The 24874-nt window shown below is 41.3% G+C and overlaps 2 protein-coding genes across 2 annotated transcripts; one reads left to right on the forward strand and one right to left on the reverse strand.

The window, feature by feature from the left end:
- The first annotated feature begins 205 nt into the window (after positions 1-205).
- Positions 206-8112, forward strand: dpep1 (dipeptidase 1). The gene is made up of 10 exons (XM_072380735.1): positions 206-502; positions 724-850; positions 1982-2114; positions 2221-2371; positions 3407-3476; positions 4208-4384; positions 5987-6071; positions 6192-6267; positions 6643-6778; positions 7906-8112. Exons 1-10 carry the CDS (start codon positions 375-377, stop codon positions 8080-8082), a joined length of 1260 nt encoding a protein of 419 aa, XP_072236836.1. The 5' UTR covers positions 206-374; the 3' UTR covers positions 8083-8112.
- Positions 8113-9099: 987 nt separating this feature from the next.
- Positions 9100-23576, reverse strand: slc22a31 (solute carrier family 22 member 31). The gene is made up of 9 exons (XM_072380734.1): positions 23097-23576; positions 17676-17779; positions 17407-17561; positions 13377-13545; positions 12709-12854; positions 11329-11437; positions 10914-11128; positions 10319-10430; positions 9100-10204 (listed from the first exon to the last, which is right to left on the reverse strand). Exons 1-9 carry the CDS (start codon positions 23526-23528, stop codon positions 9760-9762), a joined length of 1887 nt encoding a protein of 628 aa, XP_072236835.1. The 5' UTR covers positions 23529-23576; the 3' UTR covers positions 9100-9759.
- Positions 23577-24874: the final 1298 nt, after the last annotated feature.

Here is a 24874-nt window from a genome sequence, read left to right on the forward strand (position 1 = left end):
TCCACCCCCAAACCGTTAATTGGATAGAGTAATTATAGTAGATTACTGTGCTGGTTTATGGTTTAAATCATTTCCAGGGTTGTGCATGGCAATTTCAGTCATGGACTTTCAACAGGCAGATTATACATTAACCAACATGACAATGTTTGAGCTACTGTGCTACAGTTATGACAACTGAGGGTTTAACATAAAACAGAGTCAGGATAGAGGAGGAGCAATAAGCTGATCTTGAAAAGTATCATTGTACTGAAAGGCTAGAAAACTGGATGAGAGTCATTTTATAAAAATTAAAGACAGTCAACTGAGAAAGAGACTCCTGTTTATCAGCAGTTATTAGGATTTGAGTTAGTCTGTATTTATCTGAAGTTACAGAAATGCTAACCAAGGTTATCCCGGCTTCATGTTTGGCACTGTGGATCAGTTCCTGTGCCATTGCTTTGGCTCAGGACCCAAACATGACCAGAGCTCTGCAGCTAATGTCTGAGACGCCGCTCATTGATGGGTAAGTGAAAATGCCTTTAATCGTTTTTACTTGATATCTGCTGTTTGTCGTGTGAACAATAACAGCAGTAAACATGTTCTGGTCAGCAGGAAAGTCCCCCAGTTTAAGGAATATCTAGCAATTATCCAGCAAAACAATCAGCTTGACTCTCTGCAGTCAAATCACAGTAGATGATGCAAGTTTTAAGAAAAAGCTTTTTATTTTTCTTCCCTTCCCCTCAGCCATAATGACTTGCCGTGGCAGCTTCGAAAACAGTTCAACAACGAGCTCAACAAAGTGGATCTTAACACTCTGGCAACAACACACACCAACATCCCAAAGATCAAGCAGGGGCGGCTTGGCGCACAGGTACATGCAGAACAGAAAGTACTGAAAAAAATCAAAGGGAGCCACTCTATCAAGGCCAGTGTGATCTTTATTAGCTGGTCCCTCATATCTTTAAGGAGTTGCACAGATGCTGCTTCACAAAGTGCTGGGATAATTCATTACTTGCAGATTCCTTCAGACTTCTATGTCAATCTGCTGATGCTGGCATAGCAGTAAACCACTTCCGATCCCTTTCTATGGATTTGTGCTTGGATTAGTAATTTAATCTGTTTATTGCAAATACCATATATTGCTGCTGCAGAAGTCATTCATAAATATTCTAAAGACAATGTTAAGAGTAATGCATTTTGTTGCAACCTCATCGAGGTGTGAGGCATAACTGCCAAAATGTTTTTTCTTTATTTTTGCTCTTTAAATACAAAACAGGAGGAAGCCGATCATTTAAGCAAGCTGTTATTGCAAAGTGTTGAGAACATTAAACTTGTAAATAAAAGGACGTATTATTGTCACCACATAACATCTGACTACCCTTGATTCCATCATAGATTAACACTTCACATACAAAACATGGGTTAACTACATAATACTAAGACTGAACGTTGTAATAATTAATGCTTATAGAATTGTTTGAAAATCTGCTTCTTAATGTTTACATTTTTTTTATATATATAATTTTCTATCTAACTTACAATTACTTTGTATTTCTACTGACAAAATTTGATGACATTTACAGCTTGGTATCTGCCCCCCTGCTGTGAAGTTCAGTCTGTAGTGCCACCTTGATAATCCTTGGTGTGAGACCAGCCTTAACTAATAATTACATGTATTAGATTCAGTGCTGTGACTCTGTGGAATATCCAAATTATTGGTATGCTGAGAAAGTTTTGTATCTATGTAGTGCCCTACATATAAAGTGTTTTTTGGAGGGCTTGTTTTACTGAGCCTCTGATTGCGTTCCTTAGGATGCTTTCACAACTTGACTAAAGTCCACCAGTATCTACTGTAAATGAAAAAGGTGTACCTCTTTCCATATAAGAGCTCAAATATCATTGAATATCGCTGTAAGAAAACAAGCAGTGAGATTGACAGAATAGTCTGAAAATCTGCGATTTTGCCATGATTTTCCCTCATTATCTTGTGCTTTTCTCTCAGTTCTGGTCAGCTTATGTACCCTGTGAAACCCAGTACAAAGATGCTGTTAGACAAACACTGGAGCAGATAGATGTGGTTCACAGGATGTGTCATAAATACCCAGAAACCTTCATGTTTGCCACCAGTAGCCAAGGTGAGACTTTCCTCCCGAGGAATAATTGAATCCATTCAAACATCTGTGTTCATACCTGCTTCTGTTTGCCTGCTGTGTCACAAATGTACCTGTTGTACTTGCACAGAAATCAGGCATGCATTCAGCATGAATAAGACAGCCAGTCTAATAGGGGTGGAGGGTGGTCACTCCCTCGACAGCAGCCTGGGTACCCTGCGCACCATGTACCACCTGGGTGTGCGCTACCTCACAGTCACACACTCCTGCAACACACCTTGGTAAGAGCCACAAGAAAAACGTAGATTTAAGTTTTAAACACAAAAATACATATAAGTTTACTCCTTGTTATTAAAAGGTAAAGTCACGAATCCTTACTTTTGAGGGATGGAGAAATGTTTTCTATGTTTGGCTGAAAAGTTGCTCGGCACAGTTCACCAGTTATTAAAACAGTTTAATTTGTATGTACATAACATAATCTTTGCTGCTCAAATTATAAGCACTCCGGAGTAGTTTATTTTATTACTTGAGATTCTGTTTTAATTATCGCCAGCTATACGTAGTGGGATAAAAAGCACAGAGTCGAGTGAAATGAAGATTCTCAAGTTGAAGTACCTCAGATTTGTCCTCAAGTGAAAACAAATTCTACAAATACTTTATTAGCATAGCGCTTTATCACTGGAAAATGTCTCCAGTAAAAGTGCATGAACAAAATACAAATGCAGTACGTGAAGAAATGTTTTCCATAGACAGGAAATTAATTCATCTCATTATCACACATTGTAGAAAAATAAAAGGTAGTTGTGTGGAGAGTACGGGGGATTCCAGCATTCCTAATGTGCCGACATATCAGATTCTCTGAGTAGTTAAGTTGGCTCTAACATGTTCAGTCTGATCAAATTTACTATATATAGAGACCTTATCAGTTCCATCCAGCCTGCCTTAAAAAGTGCTCCTATGTAACTAAATAATTATTTCAAGGTATTTGTGGAGATACATTGTATTGCTGACTAGATAATGATTGGAGGCAACTTAATTGTGCATATATAAATGTTATTTCTACCAGTCCGAATTATAATGGTTTCACATGTCTCATCTGGCTTTCTGTGTGAGTTCATAATATGAAAATATAGTGTGTGCACCTTTAATGGATTTGTAGGATCACTTTGCAAAGTTGAACGTATGATGTTTGAGTCACCAAATGTATTTGTGACTAAAGTTTTCAAGAACACTTAAACTGAGTTTGTTGCATAGAAACATGCCCTCTGGTTATTCTAACCAGCTTTTTTAAGTTGAAACATTTTGTTTCTTGCCAGGGCGGACAACTGGCTTGTGGACACTGGATCAGAACCATCTCAGCACGATGGTCTGTCTCCTTTTGGCAAGGTCAGTGGTGCTAACAGGAGTAGGCAAATCAAGCTTTCAGAGAGTAATATGTTACAGAGTAGTTTGAAAAAGAATGCATGCAGGTATTCAACATTTCATTGCTTCTGTAAATATTTCTTGGCTGTTGTTATAGTGAAAGAATGTATTTGTGTTTGTACTTTGTTCATTCTGTGAGATAACAGTTCCCATAAAAAGTATTGAGTTACTATTTTCTTTTTGTTGATTGGATTGTTTGGTTTTACTGCTTTGGAAAGCAGACTGGAAACAATTATATTGCATATTGCTAGATATTTATGCTGGAAGAAGGTCAGCTACAGAGACTTAATTTCTCAAACGCCTATATTATGGAATAACATGGACATAAACACAAGTTTAGCAAGATCGGATGTGAGATCGGCTGTGAGCAGACACAATTCTGGACTGGGGTGAATGGAGTTGAACAGCAATTAGCGTTTGATAAGCAGGGAAGTGCATGACGCTGAGCCCCATCGGCTTATGCAATCACATCTTCTTTACCATAGATTTAATGTCTTTCTTGATGATGATGAGCAGAAAAAAACTCTGTAATACATGAAGTGTGTCAGCTATTAAAATTGACATGAAAGAATATTAAGATAATAAGATAATATGGATGCTGTCACAGCAAAAAGTTTAGAGACACCTTATTGGCTCTGAAAACTATTTTAATTGATGATTGCCACAATAATCATGACAGTTCTTTTCTAAAACAGCAACTGATTGTTGAAATGAACCGTCTGGGGATGCTGATCGACCTGGCTCATGTCACTGAAAAAGTGATGAACCAGGTGCTGGACATGTCTAAGGCTCCGGTTATCTTCAGCCACTCATCCGCATACAGTGTCTGTCCACACAAGAGGAACGTTCCAGATGATGTTCTCATCAGAGTGGTGAGTCAGGAGTGGAAGAGGAAGCTGTGATTACCACACTGAACACTACAAACTGTACTTAGATGGTTTTCTTAAAGAATATCTGCTGTGAAAATAGTTTTTTGCAATTTTTTTGGCATCCAATTAGTGTTTTACTTTCTCAAAGACGCATAGATCATAAGTAAGAGAAGCAGTTGACTTCATCAATGAACATTTACACTTGTATTAACTGCAGCCTTCAACAGCAGTTTCAAAAACACAGATTCAGTCAGTCAGGATTTTACACGTCCAATCCAAAGGAACCACTCAGGTCAACTTGAAGTTGGATTCATCAGAATCAGCGATAGTCAGGAACAATTACTGCTTTAAAAATCACCTACGTACTAGCAGCACGTGCAGGTTTTCTATAGTAGCATGTGATTCGTGCCATACTGTCAAAGACTTGGTCAGCAATGTGTAAAAGTTCTGAAAAATCTGTAAAAGTTGATTTTCACTAAATCCCAAAAGATGAGCAAAAGGGAGAAAACTTCTAAATGTGCAGTTTTAAATAACAGATGCAAATTAAAGTTAAAGTTAAAGTGCACATATATTCTCAACATAAGTCACAGAAGTGCTCATGTTGCAGAAAAACTGACTCCTGCACATTATATTTTATGACAGTATCATATTACTGCTTTCTAATTTGTATTTCACTGCTGCAGCTGATCAAGTTAATACTACTTGTCAATGAGTTTACATGGCTTCAGTTGGTGTTGTATGAATGACCCAATCTTGGAACCAGATCTTAGGGGAAACAACATTAATCTGATATGTTGTGAAAAGGTTAAAAGGCGGTGAAAAAAAATGAAACAAATTCAATGGCACAAATCTGTATTTTTCTTTACTTTCTTAAAAAAAAAAAAAAAAAGGGGATAATCCTTTCTGCTTGGGAAAACCGATAAAACATGTTCTTTGGCCGAACCTTTGCCCCACAGTTTGTCTTAAGCGGTTTAATCTAGAAAAATTTATTGTATTTTACTACATGTCAAATTTCAACCTGAAATCTTTAAGAATGTCAAAATTATAATGGGGTTGAAGTTTGAATTTCAATAAAGTTTAAATGAAAGTTCATGTAAAAGCAATATATATCAATATATAGCCTGACCGAGTAGAACAGCCAGTTTCCTGAAGCTGTAAAGTGCTTTAAAAGTACAACCACCTGCTTGTTACCTCAAATAACAAACCCATAAATGCTTTTTATGGCACCACTTTTTATGACTCCACAAGTTCATTCAGGATCAATAAAATATCTATTTATCTACCATCTAAGTGGTATCATGCAGAACTGTTGAATGTGTAATGGTAATTACCAGATTAAAGTCAATAAAATGACAAGAGTCATAATGTGAAGCACTGCATTATATAAACCAGATGGTGTGTTCTCTAACAGACAAGCTAGTAGAGTTCAACATCCTTTGTGAATGCATTTCCTGGATCACATCTTTCCCAGTACTCTTCTGCACTTTCACTCACTGTAGAGTTTCCTGCCCAACAAAGCAGAAAGGACAACTTCCTTCCATCCAAATCATAGATTCTACATCACTAAGTGTACCTCTGTCATGAAACATCTGTCTGTCTCTCCAGAATCAAACCAAAGGAATTGTGATGGTGAACTTCTACAATGATTATGTAACCTGCAGCAAGACAGCCACTCTTTCTGATGTTGCTGGTAAATAACTGCTGTGACCGTAACTGCTGCTGTAAAGATGTTGAAGATTAACATGTATCATTCTCTTAAAATCCTCTGTGTGGCATTGCTTTATTCTCAAGTTTACTGCTTTCTTTGCAGATCACTTTGACCACATAAAGAAAGTGGGCGGGGCAGGTATCATTGGCTTTGGTGGAGATTATGATGGAGTTACCAGGTAAGTTTCCATTATCAACTTACGGAAATAAGCTTCTTGTTAAAAACAATGTGATCCCACGAAAACACAGTATCTAAATAACATGTAATAGCAGTAATTAAGTCGTATGACGGCCTCATACAAACGTGATGAAGCATGTTAAATGTGTGTTAAAGTCTCAAAAGATAGCAAAGATAGTAGAAATAGTAAAGATAGTAAATTTTGTTGTTTCTCCTTTGGCCATTAATCTTTAACCTTATCTGACAGAAGTTTGTTGTGAAATGAAGGTTTACATGGCTTGGAAAGTTACAACACAGAAGAGCTGGAACGAAAGACAAAAAAATACTTGGAAATGCTTGGAAGCAAAATCCCTTTGAGCGCATGTCATCCTCTTAGGCTACCTGTGGGTTTGGAGGATGTGTCAAAGGTGCCCAATCTGGTGGCTGAACTACTGAGGAGAGGATGGACTGACGAGGAAGTGAAAGCTGCACTTGGAAATAACTTGCTCCGTGTTATGGAAGAGGTCGAGAGGGTGAGGAAAAAAAAGAGAGAACCAGTGTCATATGAGATGTATCATAAAGAATGGAAAGAAAATAAAGGAAACTTACTGAGGACTATGTGAAGATTAAAAATACTGTACCTCGATTATAGCAGTGTAGCCTGTAAACTTTGGCTGACATACTTTGGGAAACAGAATTTGGCAGACAAATCATATAACTACATATTTTTAAAGTCACAAGCAAAAGTTACATGAGACGATCAATATATGAAGTAAAAGTCAACAGCTAGTCTGGCTCTGTTCAAAGGTAACAAAAAAATGGCTCCTCTACATCTTTGTACCAATCATTCAATTTAAAAGCATTGTGCAGGTGACCTTTAGAAATGTTGGCAGACAGATTTGATTTCCTTTGGAAAGAGCCAGGCCAGCAGTTTCACCGTTTCAAGGCTTTCCATCAAGCCAGGCTGCCCATGTTGGGGTTCCAGCTTCATAGTTACCATATTTGAATATTAAAGTGGTAAAAACTTTCTTATCCAACTGTTTGCAAGGCAGCACATTTCCCGGGACAGTGGCCTGCTCTTTGAGATCAAAAATCAGATGGTGCTCTCTAACAAATCTCCTCGCCTGTTATAGAAGTTACTTGGAAACTAGCACAAGCTAAAACTCTGAAATGCAAAAAAATACTATCGAGCCATGACGCGAGAAACACTCGGAGTCAGTAACTGAGCTTATTTCTCTTTAGAGGTGGAAAAAGTCACAAACATACAGATATGCTTTTATTCTAACACTAATACATGATCTATTTGTCTCTTTACAGCATAAATAGTAACCCAGTGTTCAGATTTTGTACATTCATAGTAAGTTTGTAACTGGGAAACAATGGCAAATGTCCCAGCATAGTTCTTATATACTTAAACCCCTCACATTTCAAAAGCTGTGTAAAGACAAGAAGAGATAAATATGAAAGGAAATCAGTCAAAACAGTAAAGATTTCACCTTCAGAGGTGGACCTCAGTACTCAAAAGATCTAAATATATTTTTTTCGTTTGTTTTACTGGAGCTTTAACTCCGCTTCAATGGTCCGAATTAATCTTTTAACTCTGGTGGTGAAAGAATTTGTGAAAGAACATGTTTGTCACAGAGCTGTCCTTGTATTTCAGGTCAGTGGCACTATGACTGGGATGCCAGATGATGTTCCAATTCCCTACGATGAGGTGAATAACCCGTGCAGGACTAGCTTTGGTTACGCCGACGCCGGAGCCGTTCATTTGCTCAGTACAATGGTTCTTCTGCTCGCACTGGCTCTCCAGGCCTGTATCTCATCAACAGTTTATTAGGCTGCTTATCAATACATCCGACTATGTCAATGTTTAAACAAACTGCTAATATAATCTGAAAACTTTAGCAATATTTTAAACATCTTGTTGTTTTTTCTGTCAGTTTAAGTGAATTGTTTATATTGCCTTCAGTGAAGTGACCAGAAAACAGTGGCGTGCACCGGTGGACAATAGTTACGTCTGTTAATTCAGACCAGTCAAACTTTCGACTAACTTCTCCATCCACAAAAGAGCCGTCTGTGCTTAATGTGTACATTTGTGTTAGTATTGTAAAATAGAGGTTGTTGGACTTTACCTTGTTAGATAATGGAAATAATAAAGCCACATAAGTAAAACAGCGCTCCTGAGTTTTGGTATAGACATATTTTTGAAAGCACAGCACCACCCAGTGTTCTCAGCAAGGCACAACAAGACTGTGCTTCTAAAACTTACATTTTGGGATCAAGTTCATAAATAAGAAAAAATGGACCTGATTTAGTGCTGTAAGAGCCAGACACAGCTGGAGCAGCTGTGCGACCTTCTGTACATAAGCACCTTTGATTGTGCAGTGAAGATCAAGTCATGAACTCTGACTGCTGCAGCACAAACACGTCACTGTTATGCAGCAATTCTTCAAGGGTCTGAAAGCATGTTTTCTCATAACTTCACACACAAAGGCCGAACCTCTAAAGAAAAACTGTTCCAGTAACAATGTTGGAAGATGTGAAAGCTTCCTCATTGCTCAGCATTAAATATCAGAGACCTATTATATTCTCAAATTCATAAATATTAAACTCACTTCAGTTACAAATGGTCATCTGAAGAATTACAGCGTCAGTGTTGTCATATGTCGGTGGTAAGACTCGCTCCTTTGCCCGGCCGCCACACAGTGGTTAAAATAACTCTTAATTCATCAGCTTCTTTCAACATTTGGGAAGAAAACAACAAAGTTTAAAATAGATCGTGTAACCTTAGTGATTTAGAGAGGGGTAAACTTATCAACCAGTGACATATTTCTACACAGATAACATCCCAGCATGTAGTTAAATAAATGCATTAACAAGGCTTGGTAGTGGCACAACAAAACATTCACAATACAAGAGAAACATCTTTTAGCTCATGATATTCTGTGACGCTCTTGTGATTCCTGGTGACACTCGGGCTTCCCCTTGGGTTCCCCTCGGCACTGAGACTGCTGGAGAGGTAAACAGGCAGACTCAATGAAACCGAACGTGTCACCATTAAACGGACAGAGGGCTGGTTCTCACATAACCAGCAGCAGCCTGACACGACTGAGACTTTATTTAACCAAACTTGTGTCTGTCACTTTGGTTTGAATACCTCCCCAAAATTCTCGGTGAGATCATTTTAGGGTGTTTAAACAGACCGGACAAAGGAGTTTACAGTTCAACGGCAAAGCTTAGCATTCACTAAAATTTGGACAAGACTCCAGCTTGCGGCACAATACCTGAATTCGTGTGAGAAAATCAGAATGTAACGAGAGGAGACAGATTTGTTGCAGAACATTGTCAGGTGGAGCCATTGCTCTAAAGTGCACTGTGTCCGAGCTGAGGTCAGTTCTTCAGCTGAGAAACGAACAGCTGGTTTTTCTTTTTAATGAAGACTGATGGCAGACTGAGGTACTTTTTAGAGGATAAGGCATCATTCAAGTCTGTTTAGAGGAGAGTGGTGTTAAAGTTACAATATGACTTCTCTGGGTGACTCAGCCTCTCGCTCCTGTGAGTCACTGTCTGACAGCAGCGGGGGATGAGCTGGTGCAGCGATCCTGTAAGGTAAACTGTCTTTTGTTAACATCTTCCTGGTGGCAGAAACCAGGCGGGCGTAGTTATCAGGGTTGTAGTCTGACAAAGGGGGCCGCGTGCACAGCAAAGGCAGGTTGTCCCTGTCGGGCCGGGACAGAAAGAGAGGCGGCCGTCGCTGGCTCTCGCCCTCCTTCAAGGAGTCTGGAAGCGACTTGCGTTTGCTTTCAGGTAGGAGCATTATGCAGAGAACTGAGAGGACAGCAAAGGAGGCGAAGATGACGTGGTGCAGGAAGTAGCCGCCGTTATTCTGGAGCTCCATGAGGGAGGAGGCGGCCATGCCAACACATCCTGCTGCCATCACCAGGCCGAAGCAGCCACCTCTGACGGAGAGATGGAAAACTCAAGTTATCAAACTGCAGCATTCAAACAACACCAGTTGTCAACAACGTCAAATATCAACTGAGAGGCTCATCACATCAGTCAGGAACACTCACCGAACCACAGTTGGCATCACCTCACAGGCGAAAAAAGCACTGAGCATGGCGAGAGCCTGAGAGAACAACAAACCCACCACAGAGAGCACCAACACCAGGCCACCTTGGAGGTCTGACACACAGAAAGGACAATCATTTTCTGTGCAACCACAAAAAAAAAAAAACTAAATAAATCAACAACAGAGACTGAACTATTTCTGGCTGTGGCCTAGAACAATAAATGTCCTCTGAAAACCAGCATACCACAGACTTTCCAGGGAAAGATAAAACAGGTGGAGTAACAACACATTCAGCTGTGACCCTGGTGATGAGAAACTAATTCACAAGTCCGTCACGAAGATCTGCGCTACATCATGATTTCAATAGAAATATATAGAAATGTAAATATGAATAAAGAGGGGATTGCCGACTGGTCATATCAGCATTTCTTAGAAGATCATGTGAAATATGCACGACTTCAAAAAATGTCAAGAAATGTGTCGAGTTCATTGTGAAAATTATTGGTCGTCTCTTCCCTCACGTCAGCTTTTACCTTAGGAGACAGTTGTTATCACCTGAGGGTGAAAACAGAGAAGTGAGCAAGATGTTACCGTACACTGTGTGAGGGCCAGCAGCAGCAGCGACGACAGTCCAGTGATGATGGCGGAGAGCAGAAGCATCCCGCGCCGACCAAAGTGGTTGACGGACAAACAGATGAAGATGCAGGCCAGTGCTCCCGTTATCACTCGCAGGAAGTAGCTGAAGTAGAATTTAGTGGAGTAAATATGCAGGTTTCTGGTGAAGCAGTACTGGATGCCTGTCCCTATGAACCTGGAGGGCAAATGAGAGAAGGTTTTACATACAAGTTGAAAGAAAAAGCTGCTGTACGGTCCGCACTCTACACACAACCACAAGCTACTGAAACTCCGTCTGTAACTCACTGCTAACGGTAAAACTTTGTAGAGAAAGGAGGAAGGAGACTTTGTCCTGGGGATTTCATGGCAGATGAGTTAATAGAGACACAAACTCACAGAGTGAAGCTGAGAATGAGACAGTTCTTCCAGATGACACGAGTCCGACGCAGCTCCAGAACTGAATAGTACCTCGGCTGACAGCCCCCCCCGTGTGCTGAATCTATCTCTACAAAAACAAAAAAACGGGTTGAATGAATGGTTTTTAACATACAAGTTACAAAAAGCATCAAGAATAAAAGAGCATATAATGAAGGTATATTTCACTGTGGTCAGACATCCTACAGACCAATAACTTATCAGGAAAATAAAACTGATTTTAAACATGTTTATGGGGACTAGCACAGAAAAGATGTCAGTATTTGGATCGAATTATTTATCATCACAAACCGACGTGTTCAAAGCAAGATGGAAACTATTTCAAATGATTTGAATTCAAAACTCGAACTCATCAAGCCACTGATCATTACACAGTTACATGTGCAGCTGAGTTAAGCCATCATTACAGCTCGACTTGGACATTTAAATTAATCTCCATCCTCGTCCCAGTGCACATGCATCGCATGTCTGACGTTCTGCCGCCTCCAACTTTCTCTGTGGGAGATCATCGTACAGTACAGTACAGTACAGTACAGCCGATTTCATTGCACAGATGTCTTTGAAGATTCACGAACGGTGATTTTGTTTGATGACGCTGGGGTTAGAAAATCTGGATTATATTAGAACAGGGCAACAGAAATGCTTCATGCTCCCGCAAGTTGTCACGTAGTCCTAATGAACGAATTTTCAGTAACAACTTCTGACAAAAGAAGAAAAATATGACCATTACAGAACCTTAATTGGGAATGTGGGTGTTGAATATATATTTCTGCTTAACCATAATGACAAAAAGATGGAGCTCTGGAGCGCGTGCAGAGCACTTGGGTCCATTTGAGTCCAGTTGAGCACACACATGCAGCCTTAATCTCATTATCTGAGATGCGTGCGATAAAAAAAAAAAATTTTCTTCACAATTTAGGTCAAACCAACATGTTTATGTACATTTTAAAAATCTGGTCTAAGAAATTATGATTTTTTGATTTTTTTCTTGCATCGTGTGAACGAGTTTAGGAAGAGTCTGAAGTCTGGTCTGAAAACAGTTGGGGAATATCGCTGACATGAAGAAAAGCATCAAATCCGTGTTCTGCATATGCAGATAATGCTAATTTTACTGCAATATTTTCAATTCTAAATAAACATTTAAATGTTTGACATGTGAAATAAAACGAGACAAAACTAAATATCCTCTTCAAACGCTACACGCTCCAACATAAGACTTGCTTCTCTGCTGCAGGTCAAACGGGTCATTGAGATGGTTCAAAAAGTTGTAGCGTGAAAGATGAACATAATCATTTGATAGCTACGGTTTGTGTGTTAAAACACAAGCTTCTGTGTGCGCACCTGAGAGCAGAGTTTCACCGGGGTAGATCTCATCTTGCAGGCAAACACCGTTTCTGGTGGCAAATTCCTGAAGGCTCCTCTTCGCCTGAGGAATCTGATCTGTGGCGAGCAGCCAGCGAGGAGACTCAGGAAACACTGATGCACAGCTGTGGAAACAACTCTGCTGTCATATCTCAGGTAGATAAGATGTGTCTAACAGCAACAGTAAGTAAATGCAGAAAATGTTTTTTTTTTTGTCCTGCAAATTTGTTTTAATGAAAAAGCTGGGGAAGAGTCTTGGGAAGATAAAGGAAAAAAAGTGTCCGTGGCTCAGAACTGATAATGGTAACACCAGAGAAGAAGTCGTGCAAGTTCCCAGTCTTCTGATTCTCTGAGCGTTCGACATATGAATGTTTGAGAGAGAGTTACTGCTTTGTGTGGCTCAGGTCTGTCGGGTCAAAGCAGCATTGGTCTTAATGAGGCTTCCAGGATTAATAAACAAGTTTGAGAGAAGTTCACTGGTATTTTCCAGGTAGGATTTGTTCATGCAGTTACATGTGGGGTTAGTTAGAAACCTGTAACTCCAAACTACCGACAGACACCTCGAGCTGTGGGTGAGACCGGTATGCAGAACACCACTGGAAAATACCAACAGCACATTTGGTTTCACACAGTGCCACCTGACTCACCACCAATAGGAAAGCAGCAGCAACAGGGGCAACGTGGCCACAGCCTGGAGAACGGGCCAATTGCGGCACACGACAGCGATGCCTGGCAACAGCAGCTCCGCGGACACAGCGAAGAAGCCGCCGACCATGGCAGCCATGAGACGATGGGGAGGGTCACACAGCTCCAACCCTGAGAAAGCGATGGGAGCAGAGGGAGGACACACAGAGTACATCAAACCAGAACTGGCGCAGAACAAATCCGTTTGTGCGGAGCCAATCCATTTCCTGCCACGACACTCGTTTCTTCACACATAAGATCACTGGCTGTAGTTCTGACCGTGTCGTTCTGACTTCATGTCACCACAGCTCATTTGTTTGGTTGCAAACACTAATTAAGGCACTTGTTTCACACATAGAACATTTAAAAAGAGTCTTGTCGAGCCTCTATAAAAGTCAAATTTGTGAATCGTATATTTGCACACATTAGCAAACTCTACAGAGATTATCAAGCCGTCTATGCACTGGTATAAATTTGACTTAAACTATAAAGTTTAAGTCTCTTCAGTCTCTTCCCCTCTCGGTAGTCCATTGAGCATTTCCTGGTGCGTTTGTGATCATTACTCAACTGCTAATGCTGTCCACTTATCATCTTTATTTTTTCGCAGTGTGATGCTTGCTTTGCTGGAAATTTAATTTCATACCCCCTTCTGACTGCACCCTTTTTTACTCAAAATACATCTGCAGCTAAAATTTCCATTTTAACTGTCTTGTCTTTCTCTGATGTCATATGTGTGTGTGTGCATCCCTCATTCAAATTATCAGTGTTAGGCTGCTGCTGGTTGTTGTCTTTTTGTCCTTGTCTGCTCAGAGTAAACATGAAGAACATTAAAAACAAGTTCAGCTTCATTTGTCCTCCTACTTAAATCAACCATGAAAATAGCAGCTTCTTAGCTTTTAAGTCTTAGCGTAGGGCTCCTTCTGTGCTGCTCACAGACCTGGAGACTGTGGAAGTGAGTTCTGCAGGTTCCACCGTGAGTTTCTTTTTTCTTTCATTGTCTTTTCATTTTATTCACTAGCTTTGGAGACAATTCTACACATCTGAAAACATGCAAATATCAAGTTAAATGGGCTAAATGAAGCTGCTACAGAGCTCTGAACCTAAAGAAAGTCTGTGTTGCCACTGAACTTTACTCTCATGCCCTCCCAGCTTTAATTCTCCTTCCTGTCGGGGTGGGGTGTGGTTGGGATTGGGGGGCGGTAATGAGGAGCTCACTTCCTGCTCACATCCCAGTGTTCAGTCCTGTCCTGCAATTGTTTTCTGCCCTTTGTGGAGAAGCAGCGCTGGCAAGAGGCTTTTCCCTCAGGCCTCCATCCCACCCTGGCCAAAAATTTTAAAACCTCATCTGGACTCAATCAGACCCTCACCTCGCAGGAATGTGGGAGCATGTTAAACGCAGCATTTTAGATGGTACCACTCCAACATTTCACTGCCTGGAACACCTCCTCCAACTCAGGAATTTACTTGGACTCTAATGCTATTTCATTCCCATGCAGCCCCACTTGTTTTAAACACGCTATATTTATCATCGTAGAATATGCATCACTGGAGTCGAGAGGTACGAGCTTTGGTACGAGTCTGTATCTTTTATGTCAGCAGAGCAGCTGAAGCAAAGTATTGTTATCCAGTTTATGTGGCTAGTTTCTAAAGTGCTTTAAAAAGCCCTCTAACGAGTCCTAATCCCATTTTACATTAATTGATAGTGTTATCTTCCAGGATAAAACATTATCTTTTATATTAGTTAGGATTTGAACAGAAGAATGCAGAGTTTGAAACTGTGCATTTAAAAAAAAGAAAGAAGAGAACCTGCTAATTAATTCTGCAAAGAAGTCGTGTGGATAGTTGAAATAGTACTTCATAATAATACTTTTTGGACTCAGTGAGCAAAGCTATGCTTGGAGGATTAACACTTAGGAGGATTGATTATGCTCTGGGCTTGTGTAGCAAGCAGTAATTCAAGGAATATTTCACCCCTAGAAGGAAGAACAGATTCAGATAAATACCAGCAAACTCTGGAGGCAAAGATCACATCATCTGAACAAAAGCAAAAGATTTAAAAAAAAAAAAAAGGCAGATGACTTCTGAAACAAGATAATGATCCTGAACACGATGGAATTAAGATGTCGTTGCCTTCACTGTCACGAGATGTCTGAGAGACAGACCCTAAAGGACCAGCACACACAGCATGCAAGACAGCCAGAAAATCTTAGAATGTGGGAAAGCTCAAATCACACCAAGCTTTATTTTTATTCTTTTAAAACTCTGTTCACCAGGTCACCAGGGTGGGGGGGGTCTGATTTGCTGTTCAGAGCAGTGAGTGCTCTCAGCAGTGTGTTAATGTGCTGCTAACTGTTATCTGTTATCAATGCATGAAGCTCACATGCTTGATAATACATACATGTACAGAACAATCCATGAGATGTGTATAAACAGGTTTTTGAGTCTGAACATGTTGAAACACACCGAACTGAAAAAGAACTGTGGAGACACAGAACTGGTTTGTTTCACAGGAACCCGAAGACTTCCAAAAACTTTTGATATCTTAATTATTAACCATGCAAGGTTACGACACTTTTGCTCCTGAGCTTTTGCCCTTTGTTTTTTAAACAGTAAAAATATTAAAGTGATAAAAAAAATTCATTAGGAGGTGATCATAGTCTGACTCTCAGACTATGGCTGAGTCACCATTTTGCTAGCGCTGTTGACACTAAATGTTCTATCTAAGCAAGAGCCGGCTTTGCAGGTATGAACACTTGCAGTAGAAACAGTTTGTTCCGTCTTCAGCTTGTTTGATTTTTGTCAAACTGTACAGCTGTTTGTCAAGTGCTGTACAGCTGAACATCAGGTATGAGGAGATCACCCAAAAATGTATGTTCCGTACATCAACTGCATGATCTTGGAGTCTTAATGTATTTAACCGTTCGTTAGTCTGATGGATGGATATAATCTGATAAAAGTAATTGGATTATTCTTTATGCTGTAAGTGACTGAATGATGCAAGCCTCGCGGATAACATCTTTGTGAAGAGGTCAAGAGATTACTGGTTAATTACAGATCATTTCCAGATATTGTGTGGTTTAATTTCTGAAGCCTCTAGGCTGAACAACATTGGCACAGATGAATCAACCAACGTTTATAGTGGAATACATTTAATATAAAGTTTGGTAGAGCTACCTTTAGGAGGTAAAACTATACATTTGTCACATGTAAGTCATTGAAGACGATACTTTAAACCAGACTTAAATTGGCTCCAGTTCTTTTTTGTGACTTTAAGACACCAGCACAAAAAGAATCAAGTCTAAATTCAGTTTTTTTTGGTCTCCTGAAGTGAAGATGAGATAACACAGATACGCTGGATTTCTAATTTGTTTCTATAAGGACCCGACAGGATGTAATCTTATCTGTTATAGATAAGATCGAACAAGTTAACACGGTGCACAGACGCGTGTGTTGGGCATATTTTCCACCATTTATCTCACAACCTGAAAGTTCTTTTTCTTTACATTCCCTGTGGAAAGCATTAAAAGCAAACATAAAACATTGGATTCCATGCTGGGAATCACAAGGCTGTGATTTATCTCATTAACTTCATGCAACCCTTACATACCATTTGATTTACTCATGATAGACATTGTCAGTCTTTGTATGGAAAACGCAACAGCTGCAGAATAAAAGATAAGTCGAAAGGAACCAATGATCAGCAAGTCAATGAGACAGATATACTGAAGCCCCCGGATTACACAGCACACAGTAAAGATCACGTGTCACTTATTATTCACTATCTGCTCTCTCGTCTTGGTCATTTTTTTTCTTCAACATCAGATTTGAGTTGCCTCTTTCTGCATTTTTTTTTTCTTCAACATCAGATTTGAGTTGCCTCTTTCTGCATTTTTTTTACATTCATTGAAAAAATATCTGGAACAAATCAATAAGAAAAGTACACATAAATGACTTTAAACAAAACGCAGAATACAGGTGCAGGAAGATACGTACTGGAAATGTACGAGGACACGAACACCCCGGCGAGCATGGCGCCTTGACAGAGACGCAGCAGCAGAAACACCACGGAACTGCTGGACAGACACACGGCCACCCCAAAGAGACTGGACAAATTGATGGAGAGGAGGAAGCCTCGTCGTCGACCCAACCTGAAAACACACACAAGGGAAATGAGGAGGTCCCAAAATGTTACAATATTAATTCATGTCTTTAAGACTTTTTGTTTTCATTAAACAAGGAACACTTTGGGGATTATCACTCACCAGTCACATAATGCACCAAGAAAGACATATCCCAAAATCCATCCCGTCATGAAGCAGATATGCTGCACTGGGATCTTCCAGTAGTCACTGCAAACCAGGTTCCACTGCAGAAGAAGAAGAAAAGAAGTGCACTGACACACCTGCGATCTGACACAAAACTCAGCTCTCACAAAAAGGTCGAGCGATGGTGGTTTTTCAGTGCAGGGAAGGTCGTTATAGAACGTGACTGAAGATTTTAAATGAACACTTATGTACCACCATCATTTCTGCATCAGTTAAACTTCATTTTAAAGTTGAAAGTCAACACAACAGGTGAGTATCTACAGGTGAGTTTCACAGCAGCGACAGAGCTGCCTGCTCCAGTTTTCCTCCAGTTGTTTATCAAATAACCTGCAGTCGAGCTACCGTTTCCCCCCAGCTCCAGAGAGAACGCCGAGTCAAATGAAGTCTGAACGTAGCAGTTAGACTTCCAGAGCGTTTGCTATGAGCTGCCGTTGGGGTAAAAGTGAAGACTTCATGCTATTTTCAGCTGCCGTGTTCCTTGTACACAGAGACGTCTCCAGCTTCTCTGAATCTTTTGGGAGTATCATGTACTGTAGCTGATGGAATGTTCAAAGTTTGCGCTGAGGAATATTATTGGGATTTTTTGCTCGTCAACCACCTTCACTTTCAGGACCCTCCCTCTCTGATCATACCCAGCCACATGCTGCAAGTAAGACACTGTGATTTCTGTCATGTCCCACATCCTCCTCTGTGCTCAAGCCACTATTCCTCCCACCACACCGAGCAGATGAAAATCTTTGGGGGTTTATCTTTGCTCGGTTTCACCTCACCACACGGCTAAATGATCGGACCAGGGTTTTTTAAGCAGGAAGTCTTCACGACATACAAAATGATTCAACTGAGAGTTGTCCTGTTTAGATAAAGGTTCAATGAAAGAAATAGAGAAAAACTACAATAAGGCTGGCTTTGTATTTCATTTTCCTGAGTCAACTGCATTCAAGGACCAAACCTAATTATGCGTTTGTCTCTCGTCAATACTCATGTACGTAGGAACATTTAGTCCCGAGCCCAATGACTCCTTCTGAAAACACAAGTATTCTAAAAAGTCTTGCCTAATATGGTCGGCCGGAGACAAACCAGACAAACTGGAACAGTTGATGACCATTTTCAGCAGCGGATGAACACATATTTAGTGCTGGTGTTCCTGTAATGGAGGAACATGGCTTCTTATTAGTCTTACGGATTTGAATCACTCGCAACATTAACAGCAAGTGTCCAGCTCCACAGCAGCTGCTCCTCAACATCTTATGCCACAGCATCTCAAAGCTGTTTATTTCTTTACACATTCATCACATTCAGGACTCGAGGATCCACCTCAACAATTTGTCCCGTCTTAGAAAATCAGCCTCTGTGAGTGAAAGCCAGCAGCTAACCGGAATGATGGAAATCACAATAAAAACTTCAGAAAAAGCAGCAACCAAATACACATAGCAGACGACCTTCAAGTGAAGGGAATACATCTTAAAAGATGCTGTATAGTTAGTGTGTGTGTGCTCAAACTCTTCAAGAGCATGTGAACACAGTCACAAACACGCTGCCTTCATCTGAAAGTGACTGTGTAACATGCAGAAAATAGTGGGCGAACTGTGACAGAGATCTCTGTGAGGAAGCAAGAATGCAGATCATGTCCTTCTTTATTGAGTTAAGATGCCTGCTGACATCTTTATTACATTAGAACAAAGTAGTTTCCAGCAGTTCTACGCTGGGTTGGTACCAGCATGCTAGACAATTCTTCCCCACTTTCTCTTCACATCCTCTTGTTTGCCGTGTGAAGTACTGAATCAGTCAGTGTTTTACAGAGACTACTTTGGATTAAATCCGAAAACAAAAACCACTCCTTCTGATCAGTGTACTGCTGGTCATTTTGAGAACGTTTCCTTCATTATCCATTTTATTCCTGAAAGCATGCCGAGACGCAAGTTTTCAGCTATTCGCTTATTGTCACTACTGGAGTACTTTGTCGTGTCAAACTGCAACTGAAGAGATGGAAACAAATGATGTGTCTTTGCAACAGGTGGTGACAGAATCCCAAAGATATAATGTAAAACACGGGTTCATACCTTAAGCTAAATGCCTCATGGTAAAGTGGAAAATGGTCCGGTTAAAGGACTGGACTGAAAATGAGGGAAAATGTGAAAAGAAACACCACTGGTCAAGACCACTTTAAAGGATTGTAAGAAAGTCTGGCTCAGGACTTTAGCACAGAGCAGTTTTTTACTTGGAAAAAGTGCACGGCTTGATCAAAACAGGTTTAAAAGCAGCAGTGTGTTGGATTTAGAGACACCCAGGGGCAAAGTTTCAGAAACTACGATCAAGAAAAAAAACATCTTAAGAAAGTTACAATTACCCAGTGACTGCCAGTCTCAGGCTGTTCAGCAAGAATGTTGATTAGATTATAGTGAATTTTCCACATATAGATCACCGAATCTATATGTGGAAAATTGTTAAACCGAATCCACTTCAAAGACAATACTCTGCTTCAGTTAATGAACGTCAGACAAAGTTAGAAATAAATATCAATCAACACGCGGTGAACCTCAACCTTTTCAAGGGACTTTTGGAAGTCTGGAGCCTCGGGGCAGGTTTGTTTTTTTCACAACTGGAATTCAGCACTGATTAGAGACATAAAAACAGGTCATGCAGTTGTGCAAATGTGGGGGGGGGGGGGGGGGGGGGGGCAAAAAGACAAAACAACACTAAACATGAAAGTAAAGCCGAGCAGGAGAAGGAGCGGTCGCGAGCGGATTTCTACCGACATCAGCTCTCTGGAGACGAAAACTAACCAAACAACACTGTGATCTGGACAAGTGAGCAGCGCAGGACAACTACACTCGAAGAGTGGCTGTTATTTTGCTCGATGCTTGTTTCAACACCATTGTGCTCTGTTCGGTTTTTCCGTTGTTCGAGCTTTCCTTTGTCTTAGCGAATGACATCATGGGCAGAGGAAGCTGTTGTTGGAGCTGGAGGTGTTCAGGGTCTCAGGAAGGAACACTGAGGCTTCAGACTTCCCAGCGCCACAGTTTATCACAGAGGGAGGAACAGACAATGATCTGAGGGTCAATTACAGATAATGAGTGTGTGCGGCTCGTCAGGCCTCGCTGTCCTCCGCAGCTGCTCACACATACAACTGAGGGTCACAAGTGTTTTGAGCTTAGTTGCGAAGTAACGCACACAGGTGGATGAGGTGCGAGAGGTCACGCTGGAAAATGCTTTTTCTCAGAGCCCCATGTCAATATTTGCAGACTGGGATGGATCATCGAGGAGCTCAACTGAAAAGAAGATAAAGACGGCCGCTTGTTTACACATGTTGCACAACAACAGGCTGAGAGGAAGCGAGAGACCTCTGATCGGATCTGAATGCAGACCCCACGACCCTTCCTCCTCTCACAAGCCAATCCTCAGAATCAACAGAGGGGATCGATACAGACTTCAGAGAAGTCTGCAGATATCCCGAACCAGACCCTCCGTTCTGAATATTTCCTGTAATCTTTTAAAGCGGTGTTAAGCAATAGCTCCGAAGGTGTTTCAAAGTTTTTCTTTGGACATGGGCTGCTTTTTTCCTCTCGTTATCAGTCCAGTCGTTCTGATCATTCTCAGAAAATGTTTTTTGTTTCGTTTGTTAAGTCATTTATCTGTAAATCAAAGAATGAGGCAGTGTCATGTCAGCACATAACAGTGCACAACTTTCGCAAAAATGGGTTTCAATTCCCTAAGTTCCATCTACTATAAACGCACAGATAACACGTTTAAACAGACCTAAAAGGCTATTTTTGCATGACTAAGATGATTCCCAGAGAGCGGTATGGCTGAAAACTTATATCTTGGCACGGTATGCAGTGAGTGCTTCAAAGCTTTTGGAAACTGAACAAGTGGAGGACAAAAGAAAATGTGGCAGGGCTAAAAATCCATCTAATTTAATGGAATCCAATTAAATAACTTAAATAAATCACTGCTGCAGTATGAATCATTATTAAAGACAGGCTTTTGCTGTAGGTGGATAACAAAATAAAGAAAATTATTCCAAAAAAACAACTAAAAACCAGACAAACATTTAGTAAATTGAAGTATAGCAGAGAGCGGTGGGGTTGACATCTTCAGAGATCGCCATGAATGGATTGGTACGTTGTTTTTGTAGCATCTCAACAACTTAGCTGATGATGTCACACACCGAGTCAGCAGGTAACACAGGTGAACACTCATTAAATAACATGGACAGAAACCTACAGCCAACAGCTGAATATCTGGAGTGCAGAGATGCTCTGCGAACTCTGTGATCCCGCCCTCATCAGTCTTTGTCTGCCCACATCGTCTTAAATATTAGCTGAGAGGTTGTTGTTGTAGCAATGTCTCAGTGAGACAAATAAAGCTGCTTTTCTGATATTCCTGCTGCATCCTTGCCAGAGCTCCAAGCTCATCCATTTTGTCTGCCAGTGATCTCACTTTTCCCAGGGGAAGAAACGGTCTAAACTTCTTTCTCCTTTGTCTCCATTTTGCTCCTGCTCTGCATCCTAGACGTCTCCCCTTTAACTTATATAGATTTGGAGTCTCATTCCTGGCATTAATTGGGCTTTGGGCAGCTCAATCATCTGCCAGCGCATACAGACAACTTTACCAAGGCTATGCCTCATAAGAGATGTGAAAAAATTACAAGCAGATATCGTCCCAGCGGAACAGCAGCCGAAGCAGCAGAGAAAATGTGCTGCAGGGTTTTCAAAGGGAAAAAAAGCTTATTAGGAAATCTTAAGAAGATACAAGGAAAGATCAAATATGTCAAGTGCTGACAGGGGCCTGACACATGACCTGTGTATTGATCCATCTACTGGCAGCCGACATCTAAAGAAAAACCTTTGGTATATCCTTCAAGAAGCCTGGAGAAAGGTGCCCATAACAAAACACTGACTTTCAAACTCATTCAGATTCACAATTTCTTTCAATTTATGCCTGATCGGACTGCAAACTGTGGCTCTGGGAGCAGAGTGTCACGTGACAGATAAACGAGCGCGAGCAGGCAAACGACGGAGTTACAGCAGTACAAACTGAGTCAATATTGACTGAAAACCGCGAGCAGACGTCTTCATGACACACGAGGCAGAATGAGAGCAAAGTGGAGCCCTGCAGCAACCATCTTGGAGCAAGTCTAGACAACTCAATTAGCGAAGTTACACAACCCAAAAAAGTTGAACAAAGAACAGCTATTTAAAACCTACAAAAGTGAGACTTAATAGGAAAGGAAATGCAATTAAAATACACAACTGGACTTAAACATGCTTCTTAATGCAACGCTCTTTTTTGGCCAGTATCAGTGAATCCCCCACTTCTCAGACTAAATGACAACCCCAGCACGGATCAGCCTCCTACCTCAGTGACAAAGTTGCTCTGGAGCCCCGCCACGTTGGAGTACTCCCACCCCCGCGTGCAGGGCACCATCTCCCGCGGCACTTTAGCCGACAACTCGGAGGTGTTGGAGGGGTACTTGAAAAGCTCACAGTGGCTGAGGCCGGAGCCGTTCACCCATGGGATGGTGAAGTTGAGGTACCCCTGCTTGGAGAAGTTGCTCAGGAGGAAAGTGGAAGGCAGGAGCGTCGGGTCTGGTTTGCAGTGGTACGACTCCGGGATCATGGTGAAGAAGACGTCGCTGAAGAGGTTCAGCATGACCGCGAAGGTGGGGAACCAGCTGAACAACACCACGACTCGGTTGTAGCGGCCGTAGCCGCCGGCGAGGGGGGATATCTTCGTCTCATACTCCATCAGAGGACGGGAGCTGGACGCGGCGCACGTCCCTGTGGCCATGACGCAGAGACTGAGGGTTCCAGGCAGCTGCGCCGCACAGCAGCAGGTAGGCAGAGGGGGGCGGGGCCTGCGGGTCACACGGGTCACACGGCACGAGGTCTGAGGGTCATCCTATACGACACCTGCCCGGTTGACTCATTTGTGGAAATCCCCCCCCACTTTTCCTGCTGCACACCCATAAAGGTTTGGGGGCTTCAGTTTCAATAATTAACCTTTAAACCGGAGACACGTCGACTTTTAGAGCATGGAGTGAGCATGCAAACACGAAACACTTAATTTTCGACGACGCAGTTCAACAGCACATTTAATTTCTCAACTTTACACCTGAATGACATCTTATTTCTCCTGGACACAAAATCACAATGACTTCCAACACTCCAGGACGGCAGGGTGGAACATGTTTGATATCCATTATTTCCATCTGATTGATGCGGCTGTGTGGAGATGGTGGACTCTGGCTTTAGAAAAGCTTTTTTTAAATGTATTTATTATGACAAACAAACAGGAAAACTCAACAAGTCACCATGTTACAAGGAACAGCTGTGGAACTGTATGAAATGACATCAACTAAAGCAGCTGATTCCAACAGGTTTTGCTACCCTGTGACAGAGCAGCTTCCCTGTTTGAGTGATTCGAGGATGGAAAAAAAGGCACATGACTCGACATGACAGGAAAATTTGTTCCTAGGAGCCTGTTGCAAAAATATACTATTTGTTCCAATTTCATGAGTTGCATCTGCAAAACACGCCAAAGTTAACGGTTTATCGGGCATAAAACGTAACAACAGGATTATCAAGGATCTATTTTACACGATAACTTGACATATGTCAGCATGGTGTGTGGGTGTGCTGGGGGGGGGGGGGATACCGGCCAAGTGGAGGACAAATGAAGTGGAGAGACAAAAACAAACAAAAAAAACCTGTGTACATCTGATAAACAGAGTCTGAAAGTGACGCCTTTAAGAAATAGAGGGGGGGGGGGGGGGGGGGGGGGGGTCCTGGAAAACCCTGACAGATGATGGACCTGAGAGATGAATGAAAGATGTGATGAGGAGTAAAGGTGCCAAATATTGACTTTCCAGCTAGTTAGAATTATGCAAACTGTTTCCTGGCAATATACAGCACAAAGAAATGACCAGTGACTAAAGAGAGATATTCCAGTGAAATTATGTCAATGTCTTTTTTTTTGTTTGTAAGTCAATGGTTGTGACTTTGGCATGACAGGCGGAGTGTTCACGTGCCACATTTGGGAGCAACGTCAGATGAGTCATCTCAAACCTTCAGATCGTGACACATCTCCCGCTGACAGGAAAAAGCTTTCTCACCGACCACAGGAACAGATGCATC

The sequence above is a fragment of the Leuresthes tenuis genome, unplaced genomic scaffold (assembly GCF_036924035.1).
Source record: "Leuresthes tenuis unplaced genomic scaffold, fLeuTen1.0.hap1 SCAF_2, whole genome shotgun sequence".
Classification (NCBI taxonomy): Eukaryota; Metazoa; Chordata; class Actinopteri; order Atheriniformes; family Atherinopsidae; genus Leuresthes; species Leuresthes tenuis.

Excerpts from the sequence above, each read along its gene's own strand:
- slc22a31 (XM_072380734.1), bottom strand. The coding sequence starts at position 23,528 with ATGGCCACAGGGACGTGCGCCGCGTCCAGCTCCCGTCCTCTGATGGAG. Across the intron at positions 12,855-13,376 it reads CTGCTGCTTTCCTATTGGTG|CTGTGCATCAGTGTTTCCTG; the intron begins GTGAGTCAGGTG and ends TTGTTTCCACAG. Across the intron at positions 10,431-10,913 it reads GCTGCTGGCCCTCACACAGT|ACCTCCAAGGTGGCCTGGTG; the intron begins GTACGGTAACAT and ends TCTGTGTGTCAG.
- dpep1 (XM_072380735.1), top strand. The coding sequence starts at position 375 with ATGCTAACCAAGGTTATCCCGGCTTCATGTTTGGCACTGTGGATCAGT. Across the intron at positions 851-1,981 it reads AGGGGCGGCTTGGCGCACAG|TTCTGGTCAGCTTATGTACC; the intron begins GTACATGCAGAA and ends CTTTTCTCTCAG. Across the intron at positions 4,385-5,986 it reads ATGATGTTCTCATCAGAGTG|AATCAAACCAAAGGAATTGT; the intron begins GTGAGTCAGGAG and ends CTGTCTCTCCAG.